General features: G+C 43.4%; 1 protein-coding gene across 1 annotated transcript in view; it reads left to right on the top strand.

Moving 5' to 3' along the window:
* The window catches only part of lrrc4cb (leucine rich repeat containing 4C, genome duplicate b), a 43,234-nt gene extending 21,239 nt beyond the window's left edge, over nucleotides 1–21,995 (top strand). The window contains exon 2 of the mRNA XM_058630077.1: nucleotides 19,727–21,995. Within this exon, the coding sequence (XP_058486060.1) occupies nucleotides 19,754–21,649 (1,896 nt within the window). The 5' untranslated portion in view covers nucleotides 19,727–19,753 and the 3' untranslated portion in view covers nucleotides 21,650–21,995. The remainder of the gene's footprint in view (nucleotides 1–19,726) is intronic.
* The last annotated feature ends 229 nt before the right edge of the window (nucleotides 21,996–22,224 follow it).

The following is a 22,224-nucleotide window of genomic DNA, read 5'->3' on the forward strand; positions in this document are numbered from 1 at the left end:
TGCCAGCTCCAAAGAAGCTCCATGTGAAGATGACCCTTCCTTCTGACCTCCCTGGAGGCAGCAAAGTGAAAGACTGCAGGGATCAATAGAACTACCACATGCTTCTCACACTACTAGAGCCATTTGAAAAATTTGGGAAAGAAGAGCATAAATTTAACCTTCCACCAAGAGTCTATCAGTGTTAGTGGAGCTCTCATGTCTCTTATGTGTGTGAGCACATGCTTGGCCGTTCCATTCAAGTAGGTCATTATCAGTCATAGTGTAGTAGTGTAGTGTTTCTCACTGTTTGTACGTGTAAAAAAAACAAAACAATGTATTTGCATTGTTGAAGTTGCTGCAGAATATTAAATAATATATCCACCTTATGCTCAACGACAAAGCCTAATGACATACTCATTTTTCTCACGGTATTTTAGCTTTCCAGTTTAGTATTTATTGCTTTTTGTTTGTGTTAGCATGAAGGTAATTGGGTGTATAAAAGCTTACTTACAGTATTACAGGTGCAGACTGCATGCTCTTTATGGAGGCATAAATAGAAGACTGGATGCTTTTGAGAATATTTAGACCAATTCATTTGGTGAATCCCAGAGCAGATGTGGTCTCTTCACTGGTTTAATTTGAGCCATTTTTACTTTTAAAGTACATGTTTCTGAAAGCTGGAGCCAGAGGCTTGTAGAAGAATATAGATCTGAACCTAAGTAGATGTGTTAGTCCTGGTGATCGATCACTGTCACATCACTACGGCATCATACCTTCACATTTTGGAAAAATCTTTTGCTCAACCTCACATATCAGTGCTTACTGTCAGGAGCACAGTGCCAGGAGGAACATCTTATTTCATTTACACAGTTTATTGTGACATGTGGTTAAGTCAAATAAATTCAAAACAGAGTCGAGCAAACAGATAAAAATAAACAATAAGCTTTCAGCAGCATCAGTGTAGTTGTTGTTTTTTTTAAAATGTCATTTGTAGCATGATTATATTGTTGAAAATGAAATTTTAGATTGGAAGAAAAGTGCAAGTTTTGCTTTTTTATTTGTTGTATTTGATTTATATGGGTGTTTGGGTGCATACTGTTTTTGAATATTTTATTTATTGACTAAAACTATAAGAAATTTAAGCTCAGCTCGTATTTATTTGTTTCATAAACACCAGTGAGACTGTGCTAATGCAACCTACATATGAACTATGGATCAGCAAAGGAAAATGTGAGGACGTAATCTCAACATTGTGGTTTTAGAACTACGATGAAGGATACTGATGATTGACATCGAGCACAATCCAGACTAATGATTTCCGGTGAGAAACAGTGGCACATTGGTGGGGTGTAATATACTGGAAGAACAAAATCCATCTGTTGTCAGTTTTTTGTCACCTGAACGTTAACACAAAAGCTCCAAAGAGACCTCCCTTCAATTTTTCCTGTTCCGTCAATTTGCAATTTGTAAACTAGGGTGGCCAGAATTCATTGGCAAATAGGTGTGACTGAACAGAGGACACTCCAGTGAACTAATCCCTTTAAGCACTCTGCACTTTGCAGGGAGCGGCAACCTGCCAAGACCAGCCATTGAAGCTATGTTCCTATTGTGTCATTTTTAGTACAGCACTGTTGAATATTGCGACACCAGTAAAATGCCACAGTGAGGTAAACAATTTCAGACTGCAATCGTTTCTGTTCCTGCCCATGGAACGAAATCAGAAATGTTCATGTCATGTCATTAAAACGCATCTCCCTGTCCTTCTTTCAACAGCTTCTCTTCTTTTCTATCTGTAAGAAATCACATTTATTATGTTATTTACACATTAAGATAGAGCCATGTTTCACAGATTAAGCATAACATGCAATAAAGGCATCACCGCAATGTAAAATGTTTTAAATTGAATACTTAATAACTGATCTTTCAGACAAAATGAGGGTCATGAGTTCAATATGCTGGCTGCTCCTCCTCTGCATGAACCTGCTCCAGTGATCACAGAAATCCTTGGCTAAAGCAGTGATCTGTTTAAGCATCGTAAGAAGGCAGCTCACAAGGACTGTGCAGCTCATTATCCTGCCACCGCTGCCAGCTGTGTGTGCACTGCACCTAAATGCAGGCTTCCACCTGTTTTATATACTACATGCAGGGGGATGTGTTTCCAGCTTTCTGACCAAAACCAAAAACGTTAAGTAGTGAGACCATTCGCTCATACCAAGACTGCACCAACTGCAATTGAGTCATGATAGCATACTTTCCTCTGCCCATGTTTTCATTTAGTCCAGTCAGTGTCTACTTTACTGCGATGCGCTTCCAACTACAGTCACGCAGTCACAGGGACGCAGTCATGGAAGCAGATTGGTGACTTAGACAAGTGACACGAATACTAAGAGTACATTCAGTCAGTTTGCCACACAGGGCATCCTGTCTTAATCCCCTCGCAGAGACCAGATACAGCCTTGGCTGAGTGTGTTTGAACATGGAGGTCCCTGCAGATTATTTAGCCCTTGCTATTATTAGGAGGCAGGAAATGAAATTATGTCAGCACAAAAACTTTTATTTTAAAAATATCTCTTTCACTTCTTGGTATTTGCAGTACTGCATGGTGGCCCTGAGAAGTCATGGCGCTGCAAATATCACAACAAAACACATTAAGAACAACACACTGCAAACCCCACAACACAACGGAAATAAAAACCCGGAAGTCAGAAATGTTCTTGACATATACTATGTGCTGGGTGAGCAACTCCATAGGAATGAACGGAGCCAACAGGCTCGTGCTCTATCCAGTTCTTATCCATGGTGTGGAGAGGGGTGTGCATCACTTTCAAATGTCCCCTGGAAACACTTCTGTTGGGTTGTTCCATTCATTCCATTCTCCTGTGCTTTATATGAAGTACTTCAAGTGCAAATTGCTTGAAGTATATATATATATATACATATATATATACATCTATATATATATATATATATATAGATGTAAATATATGACCATAAGACCATAATTGCAGATAGCCGTTTGATTGCTCCCAATTTTGCCTTTATTTTAATTTTATCACATTCCATCACAGACTGAACAAAATGAGCGCCTGGTCATCAAAAATCATGATGATTTTCACCGATATGATCATGCCATCTGGGAGTGCTTGTGCCCTGTGGGGATGGCAGATGTTAATCTCAGGTCAGAGTGTCAGCTGCGCCACCTCTCACCAATCCCTGATGAACAGACCTGGATTACTGTTCTCTTTTGTTGGTTGGAATAAACATAAATCCCATTTTAGCTGTCATTTAGCAGAATGAATTTGGTAATATTCAGAACACTCTTGAATCGTGTGCACATGCACAGGCTAAGTCAGTGAGGGGAAATGTTTTTCTTGAATGATGATTTGTTTTATCCATGTTCCTTGTGTTGGCTGGATTCTGTAATCTTTATATATCCTACCAACATGGAGGAAAGCGTGTCTGCCTGGATTTGAATTTCTTTGGACCTATTCACCGATCGACTTCAAACTTGGGTGAATCATTGAAGACCATGACATTTTAATGGATTTGTTCAGAAAATCAACAGAAATTTTTATAATTTATTTATATCGTAATCATATTTTCTTAAGAACTGACACACATCCCTTTGATAATAACATTGATAGCACCATGAAACATGTGTGTCAAGCTACCCACCCAGTTTTCATTCAACCATTCATCCAAAACCTTGGCACTTCATACACATCTCTTTCTAGTGTCCTCCAGGTTCTCCGGGTTCTCCGGCTTCCTTCCACAATCCAAAAACATGAAATATGGGGATTAGGTAAATTGGACACTTTAAATTAACCGTAGGTGTCAGTGTGAGAGTGAATGGTTGTTTGTCTCTATGTGGCCCTGTGATGGACTGGCAAACTGTCCAGGGTGCACCCTGCCTATCGCCCTATGTTGGCTGGGGTTGGAGCAGCACCCCCCACAACCCTCTTGTGGAGGATAAAGCAGTAGATAATGGATAGATGGATGAATTAATTGAATTGAATCGACTGAATTTACCAACTTTAATTGAGAGGAGACAGCAGCCTTCACCCTGGAAGAGCCCCAATCCCTGAACCACATTTCCTTGGCATTTGATGATTGCACACCAGGACTTAAATCTATTACCTGCATGAATTTCCATGACATGATATGTTGATGTTCCTCCACTGACATTTGGAATACTCTAAAATGGGTTGCTTGTAGAAGAATGACAATTTCACAAACCTTTTCAATACATCCAGACAGTCGTATCGCAGGTTCACCAATTGGTTGAATCAGTGAACCATTAAGCTTGTATTCATGTCTCCTATTGTCCAAAATACAATTAATGGAGCATTAAAAAAATAACTGGACCCAATAAAGCTCCTTACAACTGGCTTTTTCCACTTAAATGAAGATTAGCAACTTTTTGGAATCATATACTTACAGTTGACAGAACATTTGAATGGCATTTGAATAGCAATAATGTGAACTTGCTTAGTGTCTGCAGCTGTGCCATGGCTTTAAAATCTCAGCTGAATGAAAAGTTGTAGAATGTCTCACCATTTTTACCTTGACTCTACTGAAAATTACATATCTTCCCTCCAGTCATGAACTGTTCAATAGTCAATGTTACTTTTATTATCTCAAAAATTCATTATTGTGGCTGTCAGTTGAACTTTGAATGTTCAGATTCAAAGCATAAATTTTTTCGACGCTTGAAAAAGGATTTCTTAATGTCTGTTTACACACCCCACAAACTTAACAACAATAATAATAATAATAATCATCATCATCAAAATCATAATAATAATGATAAAAATAACTAGTACCGCGCGCGGTTCTGAACGGGTTCGAGCCGACCCACGCGGGTCGCCGTGTGCCACGGCTCCCCGCGTGCCTCGCGCTCTCACCCGTTCATTCACCGCGCGCGGTACTAGTTATTTTCAGTACTAGTTATTTTCAGTACTAGTTATTTTCAGCGGCGTCCCTGTGCATGTCGATCCAAATTTCGGGGGGGATCGCGGCAACGTATGGCAAAGTTATAAGGCACTTCCTGTTTAAAATGTCCGACTTCCTGTTCGGTCAAATGCGCGTCCGTAAACGTGTTCAGGGAAGTTCCCTTGTCTTACATATCAAGTTTTGTTCAGATCGGACAATCTTAGAGTTTACTTCCTGTTTCGGGCATTCGACTTCCTGTTGGGAGGTCATCTCTTGCAGACATGCTCAGGACAGGTCCCTGGTGTCACATAAAAGGTTTCGTGCAAATCGGACAACGTACGGCAAAGTTAGAGGGCACTTCCTGTTTAAAATCGCCAACTTCCTGTTCGTCTCCGTAAACGTGTTCAGGGAAGTTCCCTTGTCTTACATATCAAGTTTTGTTCAGATCGGACAATGTAAGACTTAACTTCCTGTTTCGGGCGTTCCACTTCCTGTAGGGAGGTGACCTTTTACGGACATGCTCAGGACAGGTCCCTGGTGTCACATATAAGGTTTTGTGCAGATCGGACAACGTACGGCAAAGTTAGAGGGCACTTCCTGTTCAAAATGGCTGACTTCCTGTTCGGTCAACGGCATCTCCGTAAATATGTTCAGGGAAGGTCCAGTAACTCACATATCTAGTTTCATGTCAATCGGACAATGTAAGACTTTACTTCCTGTTTCGGGCGTTCCACTTCCTGTAGGGAGGTGACCTTTTACGGACATGTTGAGGAAGGGTCTGGGGTCCCACATACTAAGTTTCAAGTGGATACAACAATCCCTGTTGGAGCAGCATCCAAAACTATAAATGTAATTCTGTCTGCTGTCACCAGGGGGCGCTGTATTTGAAAATGAATATTTTCATATAGACGTGTTCAGGGCCGGACTGTCATCAATCCTTGCAAGTTTGGTTCAGATCGGACCAGGATTGGCAAAGTTGTAACAGTTTGTTTTTTTAGAATTTTCTACCACCACCAGGAGGTGCTATTTTCAAAATGTACCGTTTCAGCAACACAGTCGTCTTCAGCAACTAACCATCATCAACTATAGCAAGTTTGGTTGGGATCAGATCTTCCATCGCGAAGTTATAAGAGTTTCATTGTCTGTTGTGAAAAATTATTATTATCTCCAATTTTGGCGCCCCCTATCTCCTACGCCATACAATATTTTAAAAAGCTTTTGATAACTTTTGATGCTCAACTCGTCCACATTGATCTCACCAAGTTTGAAGGTGATCGCACAAAAGCTCTAGGAGGAGATAATTGAAATACCAGCTGTCATATTGTCTACTGTCACCAGGGGGCGCTGTTTTCGAAATTTAATATTTTCATATAGACGTCTTTAGGGCCGAACTATCATCAATCCTAGCAAGTTTGGTTCAGATCGGACCAGGATTCGCGCAGTTGTAGCAGTTTGATTTTTTGTCCCAAAAATCCGACTTTGCGTCGTTGCCATGGCAACACCGTTAAACGATTTGTTGTCATATTGATCACGCATCATCTACCATGTGTTTTGACTGTTGTCACCAATTTTGAGTGCGGTACGATTATCTGTGTAAAAGTTATTCCCGAAATCGTAAAAAAACTTTTTTTTTGTGTATTTTCTTTCACCACAAGGAGGCGCTGTATTCAAACTTCACCGTTTTTTCATAGACGTCTTCAGCCATGGCCCATCATCAATCATAGCAAGTTTGGTTCGGATCGGACCTTCCATCGCAAAGTTATAAGAGTTTTGTTTTTCTGATGCGAAACATCAGAATCATCACGAACTTTGCCGCCCCCTATCTTGTGCGCCGTGCGACATTTGAAAAAACTTTTGATACCGTGAGCTCCTCAACTGGTCCACAGGGACCTCACCAAGTTTGAAGGTGATCGCACGAAAACTCTAAGAGGAGTTAGTTCAAATACCATTGCTGCGAATTCGCCAAAATCGCCAAAAAATCGCCAATCAACCCAAGATGGCGGACTTCCTGTAGGTTTCACGGGAAAGTCGTCATCGACTTTTTTGACCGTCCCCACCTAATGAACGTGTGTACCAAGTTTCGTTCACGTACGTTAAACCCGACATGAGTTGACCTAATAGAAGTTTTTTGCGTGACTTTTTAGCCCCTCCCACCTCCAATTTTCCACGCATTTTCCCCGAACGACTTTCAGACGTAAATTTACACCAGGATTGATGCGGTCACAAAAATCTGTGAGTTTTGGGGTATGGGAAAGGCCTCAAAAATGCGATTTACTTTTAGGAATAATAATAATAATAATTAAAGCTGCAAGCAGCGTTGTACGGGACCTCGCGGCCGCCACTCTCTACCGGCATGTCATGTATAACGTGGGCTCTGGCCGGGTTACTTATCTCGCATGTGAAATTTAATGCAGATTGGTTGACGTATGGCAATGTTACGGGTCACTTCCTGTCTGGGAAGACCTACTTCCTGTGTGCAGGTCATGGTTTGCAAACATGTTGAGGGCGGGCCCTTGGTCTCACATATCAAGTTTTGGGCCGGTTGGTCAATGTTTGGAGAAGTTAAAGGGCACTTCCTGTTTCAGAGGAACTACTTCCTGTGTGCAGGTGATGTCTTACAGACGTGTTCAGGGCAGGCCCTTAGTCTCACATATAAAGTTTCGAGCCAATTGGTCAATGTCTGGTGACGTTAAAGAGCACTTCCTGTTTCAGACAGTCTACTTCCTGTGTGCAGGTGATGTCTTGCAGACGTGTTCAGGGCGGGCCCTTGGTCTCACATATCAAGTTTCGGGCCGATTGGTCAATGTTTGGCAAAGTTAAAGGGCACTTCCTGTTTCAGGTGACCTACTTCCTGTGTGCAGGTGATGTCTTACAGACGTGTTCAGGGCAGGCCCTTGATCTCACATATCAAGTTTCGGGCCGATTGGTCAATGTTTGGCAAAGTTAAAGGGCACTTCCTGTTTCAGGTGACCTACTTCCTGTGTGCAGGTGATGGTTTGCAAACATGTTCAGGGCAGGCCCTTGGTCTCACATATCAAGTTTTGGGCCGATTGGTCAATGTTTGGCGGAATTAAAGGGCACTTCCTGTTTCGGGCGACCTACTTCCTGTGTGCAGGTCATGTCTTGCAGACGTGTTCAGGGCGGGCCCATGGTCTCACATAACAAGTTTTGGGCCAATCGGTACATTTTTGGGCGAGTTACAGGGCACTTCCTGTTTAGCGTCGAAACGCATAATTCAAAATGGCCGACATCGCGTTGGGGTCAACTTCACATTTGTAGACGTGTTCAGGGGCGGGGTCTCGTGTCACATATAAAGTTTCATGCCGATCGGCGAATGCATGGCGAAGTTATAGCACACGTGTTGTTTCGTGGCGAGCCGCCGAAATTCGCCAAAATTCCGATGGCTGCCGTGGCCACGCCCCTTTGAATCTGCGAAAGTTTTCTATAACTTTTGATCTTGGATGGGTTTGGAACAATTTGACGCGTTTTGCGCGTTGCTACGATGAACGCCCTCAGACAAGTTCGTTCAGTTACGAAACTTGTAAAACGCCAAGATGGACGCCAAATCCAAGATGGCCGACTTCCTGTTGAGTCGAGGTCATGGTGTCAAAAGGATTTTTTGTTCGGCTTGCGCCGAAAAATCACCCCACCAAGTTTCGGGAAATTCGGTAAAACTAAATTTTGCCTGCTCCATAGGCAGTGACCTGTGGGGGCGCTAGTGAGCCATTTTGCATTGGTTTTTCGCAATTCCACAAATTTATCGAATTTTTCGGCAGTTCTGATGTGCGTGCCAATTTTCGTCCGTTTTCACGCTGGTTCAGGGGGTCAAATTCGAGATTCCATGCGGAGAAAAATAATAATAATAATAATAATAATTAAAGCTGCAAGCAGCGTTGTACGGGACCTCGCGGCCGCCACCCTCTACCGGCATGTCATGTATAACGTGGGCTCTGGCCGGGTTCCTTATCTCGCATGTGAAGTTTAGTGCAGATTGGTCGACGTATGGCAATGTTACGGGTCACTTCCTGTCTGGGAGACCTACTTCCTGTGTGCAGGTCATGGTTTGCAAACATGTTCAGGGCGGGCCCTTGGTCTCACATATCAAGTTTTGGGCCGATTGGTCAATGTTTGGCAGAGTTAAAGGGCACTTCCTGTTTTGGGCGACCTACTTCCTGTGTGCAGGTCATGTCTTGCAGATGTGTTCAGGGCGGGCCCATGGTCTCACATATCAAGTTTTGGGCCGATTGGTCAATGTTTGGCGGAGTTAAAGGGCACTTCCTGTTTCAGGCGCCCTACTTCCTGTGTGCAGGTGATGTCTTGCAGACGTGTTCAGGGCGGGCCCTTGGTCGCACGTATCAAGTTTGGGGCCGATTGGTCAATGTTTGGTGAAGTTATAGGGCACTTCCTGTTTCAGAGGATCTACTTCCTGTGTGCAGGTGATGTCTTGCATACGTGTTCAGGGCGGGCACATGGTCTCATATATCAAGTTTTGGGCCAATCGGTAAATTTTTGGGCGAGTTACAGGGCACTTCCTGTTTAGCGGCGAAACGCGATAATCAAAATGGCCGACATCGTGTTGGGGTCAAGTTCGCATTCGTAGACGTGTTCAGGGGCGGGGTCTCGAGTCACGTATGAAGTTTCGTGTGGATAGGCCAAAGTATGGCGAAGTTATAGCACACGTGTTGTTTTGTGGCGAGCCGCCGAAATTCGCCAAAATTCCGATGGCTGCCGTGGCCACGCCCCTTTGAATCTGCGAAAGTTTTCTATAACTTTTGATCTTGGATGGGTTTGGAACAATTTGACGCGTTTTGCGCGTTGCTACGATGAACGCCCTCAGACAAGTTCGTTCAGTTACGAAACTTGTAAAACGCCAAGATGGACGCCAAATCCAAGATGGCCGACTTCCTGTTGAGTCGAGGTCATGGTGTCAAAAGGATTTTTTGTTCGGCTTGCGCCGAACAATCGCCCTACCGAGTTTCGGGAAATTCGGTGAAACTAAATTTTGCCTGCTCCATAGACATGACCTGTGGGGGCGCTACTGAGCCATTTTGCATTGGTTTTTCGCAATTCCACAATTTTATCGAATTTTTCGGCAGTTCTGATGTGCGTGCCAATTTTCGTCCGTTTTCACGCAGGTTCAGGGGGTCAAATTCAAGATCCCGTGGAGAGAAAGAAAATAATAATAATAATAATAATAATTCCTAGAATAACAATATGTCCTCGCCCACTGCGTGGGCTCGGACCCTACGCGCACTGTGTGAGTGCTTGGTCCTCGGTCCTTGCACACTACTGTGTTTGTGCACAGTCCTAGGTCCTTGCACACTGCTGTGTGAGTGCGCGGTTTATGTTGCTCGAATTACAATAGGTCCTCGCACACTGTGTGAGTGCTCGGTCCCTAATAATAATAATAATAATAATTAAAGCTGCAAGCAGCGTTGTACGGGACCTCGCGGCCGCCACCCTCTACCGGCATGTCATGTATAACGTGGGCTCTGGCCGGGTTACTTATCTCGCATGTGAAGTTTACTGCAGATTGGTCGACGTATGGCAATGTTACGGGTTACTTCCTGTCTGGGAAGACCTACTTCCTGTGTGCAGGTCATGGTTTGCAAACATGTTCAGGGCGGGCCCTTGGTCTCACATATCAAGTTTTGGGCCGATTGGTCAATGTTTGGCGGAGTTAAAGGGCACTTCCTGTTTCGGGCGACCTACTTCCTGTGTGCAGGTGGTGTCTTGCAGATGTGTTCAGGGCAGGTCCTTGGTACCACATATCAATTTTGGAGCCGATTGGTCAATGTATGGGCAAATGACAGGGCACTTCCTGTTTCAGGCACCCTACTTCCTGTGTGCAGGTGATGTCTTGCAGACGTGTTCAGGGCGGGCCCTTGATACCACGTATCAAGTTTCGGGCCGATTGGTCAATGTTTGGTGAAGTTAGAGGGCACTTCCTGTTTCAGACGATCTACTTCCTGTGTGCAGGTGATGTCTTGCAGATGTGTTCAGGGCGGGCCCATGGTCTCACATATCAAGTTTGGAGCCAATCGGTCAATTTTTGGGCGAGTTACAGGGCACTTCCTGTTTAGCGGCGAAACGCGTTAATCAAAATGGCCGACATGGCGTTGGGGTCAAGTTCGCATTCGTAGACGTGTTCAGGGGCGGGGTCTCGTGTCACGTATGAAGTTTCGTGCGGATAGGACAAAGTATGTCGAAGTTATAGCACACGTGTTGTTTCGTGGCGAGACGCCGAAATTCGCCAAAATTCCGAGTGCTGCCGTGGCCACGCCCCTTTGAATCTGCGAAAGTTTTCTATAACTTTTGATCTTGGATGGGTTTGGAACAATTTGACGCGTTTTGCGCGTTGCTACGATGAACGCCCTCAGACAAGTTCGTTCAGTTACGAAACTTGTAAAACGCCAAGATGGACGCCAAATCCAAGATGGCCGACTTCCTGTTGAGTCGAGGTCATGGTGTCAAAAGGATTTTTTGTTCGGCTTGCGCCGAACAATCGCCCCACCAAGTTTCGGGAAATTCGGTGAAACTAAATTTTGCCTGCTCCATAGGCACGTGACCTGTGGGGGCGCTACTGAGCCACTTTGCATTGGTTTTTCGCAATTCCACTATTTTATCGAATTTTTCGGCAGTTCTGGTGTGCGTGCCAATTTTCGTCCGTTTTCACGGTGGTTCAGGGGGTCAAATTTGAGATCCCGTGGCATGAAAGAAAATAATAATAATAATAATTCCTAGAATAACAATATGTCCTCGCCCACTGCGTGGGCTCGGACCCTCCGCGCACTGTGTGAGTGCTCGGTCCTCGGTCCTTGCACACTACTGTGTTTGTGCACTGTCGTAGGTCCTTGCACACTGCTGTGTGAGTGCTCGGTCCATGTTGCTAGAATTACAATAGGTCCTCGCACACTGTGTGAGTGCTCGGTCCCTAATAATAATAATTAAAGCTGCAAGCAGCGTTGTACGGGACCTCGCGGCCGCCACCCTCTACCGGCATGTCATGTTTAACGTGGGCTCTGGCCGGGTTACTTATCTCGCATGTGAAGTTTAGTGCAGATTGGTCGACGTATGGCAATGTTACGGGTTACTTCCTGTCTGGGAAGACCTACTTCCTGTGTGCAGGTCATGGTTTGCAAACATGTTCAGGGCGGGCCCTTGGTCTCACATATAAAGTTTTGGGCCGATTGGTCAATGTTTGGCGGAGTTAAAGGGCACTTCCTGTTTCGGGCGACCTACTTCCTGTGTGCAGGTCATACTTTGCAGATGTGTTCAGGGCGGGCCCTTGGTCTCACATATCAAGTTTTGGGCCGATTGGTCAATGTTTGGAGGAGTTAAAGGGCACTTCCTGTTTCGGGAAACCTACTTCCTGTGTGCAGGTGATGTCTTGCAGATGTGTTCAGGGCGGGCCCTTGGTACCACATATCAAGTTTCGGGCCGATTGGTCAATGTTTGGCTAATGACAGGGCACTTCCTGTTTCGGGCGACCTACTTCCTGTGTGCAGGTCATGTCTTGCAGACGTGTTCAGGGCGGGCCCTTGGTCTCACATATTAAGTTTCGGGCCGATTGGTCAATGTTTGGTGTAGTTAAAGGGCACTTCCTGTTTCAGAGGATCTACTTCCTGTGTGCAGGTGATGTCTTGCATATGTGTTCAGGGTGGGCACATGGTCTCACATATCAAGTTTTGGGTCAATCGGGAAATTTTTGGGCGATTTACAGGGCACTTCCTGTTAAGCGGCGAAACGCGATAATCAAAATGGCCGACATGGCGTTGGGGTCAAGTTCGCATTCGTAGACGTGTTCAGGGGCGGGGTCTCGAGTCACGTATGAAGTTTCGTGTGGATAGGCCAAAGTATGGCGAAGTTATAGCACACGTGTTGTTTCGTGGCGAGCCGCCGAAATTCGCCAAAATTCCGATGGCTGCCGTGGCCACGCCCTTTTGAATCTGCGAAAGTTTCCTATAACTTTAGATCTTGGATGGGTCTGGAACAATTTGACGTGTTTTCCGCGTTGCTACGATGAACGCCCTCAGACAAGTTCGTTCAGTTACGAAACTTGTAAAACGCCAAGATGGACGCCAAATCCAAGATGGCCGACTTCCTGTTGAGTCGAGGTCATGGTGTCAAAAGGATTTTTTGTTCGGCTTGCGCCGAACAATCACCCCACCAAGTTTCGGGAAATTTGGTAAAACTAAATTTTGCCTGCTCCATAGGCAGTGACCTGTGGGGGCGCTACTGAGCCATTTCGCATTGGTTTTTCGCAATTCCACAATTTTATCGAATTTTTCGGCAGTTCTGATGTGCGTGCCAATTTTCGTCCGTTTTCACACAGGTTCAGGGGGTCAAATTCCAGATCCCGTGGAGAGAAAGAAAATAATAATAATAATTAAAGCTGCAAGCAGCGTTGTACGGGACCTCCCGGCCGCCACTCTCTACCGGCATGTCATGTATAACGTGGGCTCTGGCCGGGTTACTTATCTCGCATGTGAAATTTAATGCAGATTGGTTGATGTATGGCAATGTTACGGGTCACTTCCTGTCTGGGAAGACCTACTTCCTGTGTGCAGGTCATGGTTTGCAAACATGTTCAGGGCGGGCCCTTGGTCTCACATATCAAGTTTCGGGCCGATTGGTCAATGTTTGGTGAAGTTAAAGGGCACTTCCTGTTTCAGACGATCTACTTCCTGTGTGCAGCTGATGTCTTGCAGACGTGTTCAGGGCGGGCCCTTGGTCTCACATATCAAGTTTTGGGCCGATTGGTCAATGTTTGGCGGAGTTAAAGGGCACTTCCTGTTTTGGGCGACGTACTTCCTGTGTGCAGGTGGTGTCTTGCAGATGTGTTCAGGGCAGGTCCTTGGTACCACGTATCAATTTTGGAGCCGATTGGTCAATGTATGGGCAAATGACAGGGCACTTCCTGTTTCAGGCACCCTACTTCCTGTGTGCAGGTGATGTCTTGCAGACGTGTTCAGGCAGGGCCCTTGATACCACGTATCAAGTTTCGGGCCGATTGGTCAATGTTTGGTGAAGTAAAAGGGCACTTCCTGTTTCAGACGATCTACTTCCTGTGTGCAGGTGATGTCTTGCAGATGTGTTCAGGGCAGGCCCTTGGTACCACATATCAATTTTGGAGCCGATTGGTAAATGTTTGGCAAATGACAGGGCACTTCCTGTTTCGGGCGACCTACTTCCTGTGTGCAGGTGATGTCTTACAGACGTGTTTAGGGCAGGCCCTTGGTCTCACATATGAAGTTTCGGGCCGATTGGTCAATGTTTGGTGAGGTTAAAGGGCACTTCCTGTTTCAGAGGATCTACTTCCTGTGTGCAGGTGATGTCTTGCATATGTGTTCAGGGCGGGCACATGGTTTCACATATCAAGTTTTGGGTCAATCGGGAAATTTTTGGGCGATTTACAGGGCACTTCCTGTTTAGCGGCGAAACGCGATAATCAAAATGGCCGACATGGCGTTGGGGTGAAGTTCGCATTCGTAGACGTGTTCAGGGGCGGGGTCTCGAGTCACGTATGAAGTTTCGTGTGAATAGGCCAAAGTATGGCGAAGTTATAGCACACGTGTTGTTTCGTGGCGAGACGCCGAAATTCGCCAAAATTTCGATGGCTGCCGTGGCCACGCCCCTTTGAATCTGCGAAAGTTTTCTATAACTTTTGATCTTGGATGGGTTTGGAACAATTTGACGCGTTTTGCGCGTTGCTACGATGAACGCCCTCAGACAAGTTCGTTCAGTTACGAAACTTGTAAAACGCCAAGATGGACGCCAAATCCAAGATGGCCGACTTCCTGTTGAGTCGAGGTCATGGTGTCAAAAGGATTTTTTGTTCGGCTTGCGCCGAACAATCGCCCCTCCAAATTTGGGGAAATTCAGTGAAACTAAATTTTGCCTGCTCCATAGGCACGTGACCTGTGGGGGCGCTACTGAGCCATTTTGCATTGGTTTTTCGCAATTCCACTATTTTATCGAATTTTTCGGCAGTTCTGATGTGCGTGCCAATTTTCGTCCGTTTTCACGCAGGTTCAGGGGGTCAAATTCGAGATCCCGTGGCATGAAAGAAAATAATAATAATAATAATAATAATAATAATAATTCCTAGAATAACAATATGTCCTCGCCCACTGCGTGGGCTCGGACCCTCCGTGCACTGTGTGAGTGCTCGGTCCTCGGTCCTTGCACACTACTGTGTTTGTGCACAGTCCTAGGTCCTTGCACACTGCTGTGTGAGTGCGTGGTTTATGTTGCTCGAATTACAATAGGTCCTCGCACACTGTGTGAGTGCTCGGTCCCTAATAATAATTCCTAGAATAACAATATGTCCTCGCCCACTGCGTGGGCTCGGACCCTACGCGCACTGTGTGAGTGCTCGGTCCTCGGTCCTTGCACACTACTGTGTTTGTGCACAGTCCTAGATCCTTGCACACTGCTGTGTGAGTGCGCGGTTTATGTTGCTCGAATTACAATAGGTCCTCGCACACTGTGTGAGTGCTCGGTCCCTAATAATAATAATAATCTTTTGCATTTCAATAGGGTTCTTGCAACCTTGTTGCTCGAACCCTAATAATAATAATAACAATAATACTACTACTAATAATAATAATAATCACGATAATAATAACAACAATAATAATAATAATAATAATACATTTTATTTGTTGGCACCTTTCCAACACTCAAGGTCACCTTAAACACAAATGTGTCATAATAAATATTCCATATAGCAGTTAAGTCAGGGTATTTTAACACAAATAAGTCAGGGTAGCTATGGATCAGGAGGACTGGTAGTTCACCCATTAATCTCTGGTGTCTCTAGTCCATGTACTGAAAGATAACAAACTACCATCAGTGTATCATAAAAGTGCTGTGTGAATATGAGTTGAAAACGGTGAATGTGGCTTGTAGTGTAAAGTACTAAGTGGTTGGTAAAACTAGAAAAGCAACATAAAAATGGAGTCCATTTGCCTTTTACTATTTTGTGATTTATGTTTTAGTGTATACTAGCAGTGGCTGTTACTCCTCTCACAGAACTAGTCTCAAACACCGGCTGTAAACACACAATCAATCACTTCATGAACTCAAAATGCAAATTTGAAAATGTGTCAGACATTCAAAGCATTATGATGCATTTGACAGCTGCTGGAAAAACAAAACTTACCCTGTGTGTGTGTGTTTATCTTTTGTTTCTTTGTTTTTTAATTGGTCTCAGGAAGCAAGTCAGTGCCAAACATTCAGGTATATACATTTTATTTAGGCAGTTTCTGTGAATAGCATAGTACAGTACTGAGACCAAGCTGGGGGAGGTGAGTTGCCTTGATTTTTTTTTTTTTTTTGGGTGTGGGGGGGGGTGTTGTTTTAAGATAGACAAGAGTGTGATGCATGTCAAGTTACAACAGCTTCACAGCTTCAAACAACAAACTCTCAGGAACCCACAGGTTTTGTAAGATTATAAGATGAAGACGGCCTGAAGGGTTACAGCATCAGCAGAAACAAGGCGAAAACAAGGCATGCAACAAACATGCAAATGAAATTAATCAGTAATGTATTAAATTAATTAGGAAAATGGTGTTAAGTTCATCAGACAGCTTCCTTATAAGTCGCATGTATCTTTTTGAGACTGCCAGCTCTCACATCACTTCAGCTTTTACCCACTCTGTCAATGAACTGGATTGACAAGAAGGAGGAAGATGAGGAAAATAATTAAAGGAAAAGTCAGTAATTCATTAATGACAGATACCAAAGAACAATAAATAGCAAATAGTTGGGATTAGTAATCATCAAGAAAATATGTATTCATTGTCTAATGCTTTATCCTCCACATGAGGGTCACGAGGGGCTGCTAGCGCCAGTCTCAGATGACATAGGGTGAAAGTCCATCGCAGGGCCAGCATTCAGAGACAAACAACCACTCATTCTCACATTCACACTTACAGTCAATTTATTGTGTCAAAATACCCTCTGCATGTTTTTGGACTGTATGAGGAAACTGGAGAACCCAGGGAAAACACATGCACATAAGGGAAGAATATAGGCAATCTGACTGCATCTGCAGTACCTTTGTTTTCTTTACCCCAAAAACTATAATAAATTATGAGATAAATATGCTAAATACGCTGCTATTTGGGGAACAAGGATGGTGAAAGTAAATTGTGATTCACATACTAAGCAATTTAGTGGAATATAACTGTACAACATCAGGATTTGAATTGTGTGTGACACATGAGATACTTTTTGTATTTGTATCAACATGTGAGGTTCTTTGCAGAAGTGGAGGTTGAGTTGTTTATTTTATATTTTTTGTCACTCAGTTGTAATCTTCCCTTTGCATGGAACTATTTTCCCTCAGAAATCTGGAGGGAGAAGATAAATATACAAATGAGCCAAGACAATTATCCAAATCAAAATGTTACTTCAAAGCAAGTTGTTCAATAATGCAACATTCCTTGCTAAATGGCATATTCATAGATGTGTAATCTTTCACAGTTTGACTTTTGTAGAGCTGTTTCAACACTTGTCACATTCAAACCCACCACAATATGAAATATTTGTAAATGAAGTGTTACTTTTATTAACTCTGTCATTTAGGGATTTGAAACTTGATCGTCTGATGTGTGCAAAATGTCCAAGCTAGACGTCCAAGTAGTTTCACTAGTGGGAGTTGAACATATTTGCTTGCATTGCACAACAGTGCCACTGTAATTACCTGACATATGAAGTGCACTGCTGTTCTGAAATACTCTGCTGCACATTACAGTTTCTTGCTATGTGCAACCTGATTTAGACCTATAGTATGTTACCACAGCACATTTCCGACAAACTCATTATAACAAATTAATTTGGCAAATCACAGCAGTGTTGGACATAATTCCAATGGCTGCTGGTGCAGAGGCAGAAAAGTAAGGGTGGGTGTGTTTTTATGTTGCTGGCAGGATTTTAGATGTAAGCAGCTACTGCTTACAGTAGCTGCTTACATGTTGAGCATGCCACGATTAAATTAATCCATGCTGTGTTGCATCAACAAAGGAGGATTTTTGAAGTTTTTTTTTTCTTCTGAAATATATGTGCCATGCTTTATTGTAATGAGGCTTTCTCTGCTGTAATCTAGTGTTTAGAAACAGAGTGTTATATTGGCATCTAATAATCTCTAGCAGTGAGTTTGTCATGACAGTAATTTTCACCTTCACAGCACTTTGTAATTCCAGTCAGAAGAAATGAGCTCCTGCCAGTGGGAGGCCTTGTACTATCTGATTCCCCAGCAGAGGCCCATCTCTCTGCAGCCTGTGCACAGTGGCTGGCATGACAGACTGGCTGGTGTAAAAACCAATCCACATGCAGACTCATTTCTAATGATTAAGTCAGTGGAGTACAATTCTACTTCAGCAAAAATGTGTTCTGTTTAGAAAACACTAGTCATTAAATACTCATTACTTGTTGCTTGTGGGTTGACGGAAATAAATGATTAACTGATAGTTTGAGTTGGTAGACCTAAAAAGATAGAATGCACATCTAAGCACCCAGTAGGGAAGAATAATTGTTTTTGCACAACAAAAGCAAAGACTGCTTTGCTCTTGGAAAATGAACTGAGGAACTAAATGGTACAGTTTGACACAATATATAATTTCACAGCATATATGATATGTTTAGCATGTGATATGTATTTATTAATGTATAGGTTGACATATTTGCAGGCAGAAGATAATGAGGGTTGATTGCAGCACATTGACACTGGTGGGCACATACAGGCTGAGCTGTATGTGCATGGCTGCTTAAAATGTTTTATATTGAGCACATTCTAGACTAATCTAATCACATTTAATCTAATCTAAGATAACAGAGTAATGAGTTTCTTCTTAGTCACTTGATTTGGGAAATAATAAATGCTGCTTTAGTTATGCAACAATATCAGACCTCTGCACACACTCTTGATTCACACTATTCGCCACAGAATTAAGTGTGATGATATATTGGATCATACTGAATAGTAGACAGCACTGCACCACTACTTTAAATAAAAATGGGCATTGTTTATGAATCAATGGGGGCATGGGAAAAACAAATAATATAGAAAACACAAGAAATCAATCACATATGAAAAAAACTTTAAAAGCATAAAGCATTGACACATACACTTTGTGATTGTTGCTTTGGTGTCTGTAACTTTTCTTACAGTACAGAAACTACTGAGTCCTAGTGACGTGAACATATGGTACTACTTTTCAAATGTTCATGACTCAATATTTGTGTATTAAGAAATTCAAGGCTTAGGATTCCAATGGGTGAAAAGCTTACAAGAATATTATGGAATTCAGTTCGAATGGGAGACAGATGCTAAGTTCTTGTTTTTCATTTCCAGCCTCCAGTGTAGACGTATTAGCTTCTGTGAAGTTTAGAAATCTGGGACAGTCCAGGGTTAGGGAGCTAACCAAAAGCTTGTTCTATTCCACAGAGGGGCAACACTGACAATTAATTTAGCCTTTAATTCATCTTGCACTTGGTCTTGTGTTATTTGATGAACATTGTACTGTTTAAATAGCTAGCTTAGCTGCAAATAATGGTTATTTTCATTATCAGTTGTCTTGATTTATATCCAAGCTACATCTTACAATAGTTTGTGTGGCCACCAGTCTCAATTCATTTTACAATTTTATAACACAAAAATCACAAGCAGCAATAGTGCAAATGCAATTTTAATTACTTTAGCAGTGAAACTATTTTGGTGTGAGCCAAAAAGGAAAACTGCATCAATCTATGCCAATCTCTTGTATGTGGTTATTAAATTATATTCTTTGTTTTTCTTTTGTTGCAGAGAACACAAACAGCAGATGAACTATGAATGCTGAACACAATGATCTCCTCCCTCCAGCACCAGACAATGAAAGGTCGTAGGCTGAAGGGGGCACTGTCCAACCCCCTCTTTGTGCTGCTTTTGGCCCTTCAGATCCTGGTGGTGGCTGGGCTGGTTCGTGCTCAGACCTGCCCTTCAGTCTGCTCATGCAGTAACCAGTTCAGCAAAGTCATATGCACTCGCCGCAGTCTACGGGATGTCCCAGATGGCATTTCCACCAACACTCGCTACCTGAACCTCCAAGACAACCTCATTCAGGTCATCAAGGTGGACAGTTTCAAACATCTGCGCCACCTGGAAATTCTACAACTGAGCAAAAACCACATCCGGAGCATTGAAATTGGCGCCTTCAATGGGCTGGCCAGTCTTAACACCTTAGAGCTTTTTGATAATCGGCTCACGACAATCCCCAATGGAGCCTTTGAGTACTTGTCCAAGCTGAAGGAGTTGTGGCTACGGAACAACCCAATTGAAAGTATACCATCATATGCCTTCAACAGGGTCCCCTCACTTCGAAGGCTAGATTTAGGTGAGCTCAAACGTCTCTCTTACATTTCTGATGGAGCATTCAAGGACTTGAGCAACCTGCGTTACCTGAACCTGGGAATGTGCAATCTCAAGGAGATTCCCAACATTCTACCTTTGGTCAAGCTTGAAGAACTAGAAATGTCTGGAAACCAGCTTGCTGTAATCAAACCTAGCTCATTTACAGGATTAGTGAATCTCCAGAAGCTGTGGATGATGCATGCCCAGATCCAAACTATTGAGAGGAATTCCTTTGATGACCTTCAGTCACTGGTGGAGCTCAACCTGGCTCACAACAACCTTACCTTTCTACCACATGACCTCTTCACACCATTGCATCGCCTAGAGCGGGTCCACCTCCATCACAACCCCTGGAACTGCAACTGTGATATAATGTGGCTCAGCTGGTGGCTGAAGGAAACTGTACCTGCTAATACCAGCTGCTGCGCCCGTTGCCATAGTCCTACAGTTTTTAAAGGTCGCTACATTGGGGAACTGGACCACAGCTACTTCCAGTGTGATGTTCCTGTCATTCTAGAGCCACCCAGTGACTTAAATGTGACAGAAGGCATGGCTGCAGAGCTTAAATGTCGTACAAATTCACTGACATCCATCAGCTGGCTTACACCAAATGGCTCATTGGTGACCCATGGGGCTTACAAAGTGCGTTTGTCTGTACTCAATGACGGGACACTGAACTTTACTAGCGTCACAATGCAGGACACTGGGACCTATACCTGCATGGTTAGCAACACAGCTGGCAACATCTCTGCCTCTGCTGTCCTTAATGTCACCTCTGTGGAAAACAGTGGGGTGACCTATTTCACCACAGTCACTGTGGAGACCATTGAGACACCTGGTGATGATAGTCAAACACCACTTCCTCCATTTGGCTGGGTGTCATCCTCAACAACAAAAGGTACTCCTGTGTCAACGAGGACCACAGAGCGGACTTACACCATTCCAGTTGTTGATCTGGATGGAGATGGAGCCCTCAATGGCCTGGATGAAGTGATGAAAACCACAAAGATTATCATTGGCTGCTTTGTGGCCATCACACTCATGGCTGCTGTTCTGCTGGTTATTTTCTACAAGATGAGGAAACAGCATAACCAGCAGGATCCTGATGGTCCTGCCTCCTCTATGGAGGTCATTACTGTTGAAGAAGAGCTTGCAGGTGTTGCTGCCATGGAGAGACACCTATCGCTGCCCCCTCTGGAGCACTACAACCACTACAACACCTACAAGAGCACTTACCACCACCCGCCCATGCTGAGTACCATACACAGCTCAGCCACACAGGAACCTTTACTGATTCAAGCTTGCTCAAAAGACAATGTACAAGAGACTCAAATCTAATTTCTAAGTTTGACTAAATATCCAGTATCAGCAGTTTCCTACAAACACAATGGACCAAAACATGAAAACACGATAAAGGAAATTAAAACGACATTGACTTGACAGAGTTGATGTTGATAATGGTGATTGGCAAAGGGACGACATGATACTTTAACACATGTCTTTACAAAAGCAAAGATTATTTATTAAAATATGTCTAGTGACTAAATTAAGAAAAAAAACAAATTGTGATAGCTTTTTAGCTTATTTTATTTCTCTCTCTTTCTATGTGTGTAAATCTGCACAAGGGAAAGAATGGTTTACTAAAAGTGAATTTGGACTTCAAATACATCCCACGTGAAACATATTGCTGAGTTTGGCCTTATATTAAAATCAATGTGTCATTAATTTAATACTTTGATTTGTGTGGTTGTTGTGGTTATTTGCTAGTTGTTGAATAAATCGTGTCCATTTTAGCAGAGCATTATGAGACAAAACATAAAATGGGTTTATTTTCATTGCAGTATATTCTACCTGTCAGTCAAGACAAAATGGGATCTTTTAATGACACAGCTCTGGATGATATCACAGTGAAG

The sequence above is a fragment of the Solea solea genome, chromosome 5 (assembly GCF_958295425.1).
Source record: "Solea solea chromosome 5, fSolSol10.1, whole genome shotgun sequence".
Classification (NCBI taxonomy): Eukaryota; Metazoa; Chordata; class Actinopteri; order Pleuronectiformes; family Soleidae; genus Solea; species Solea solea.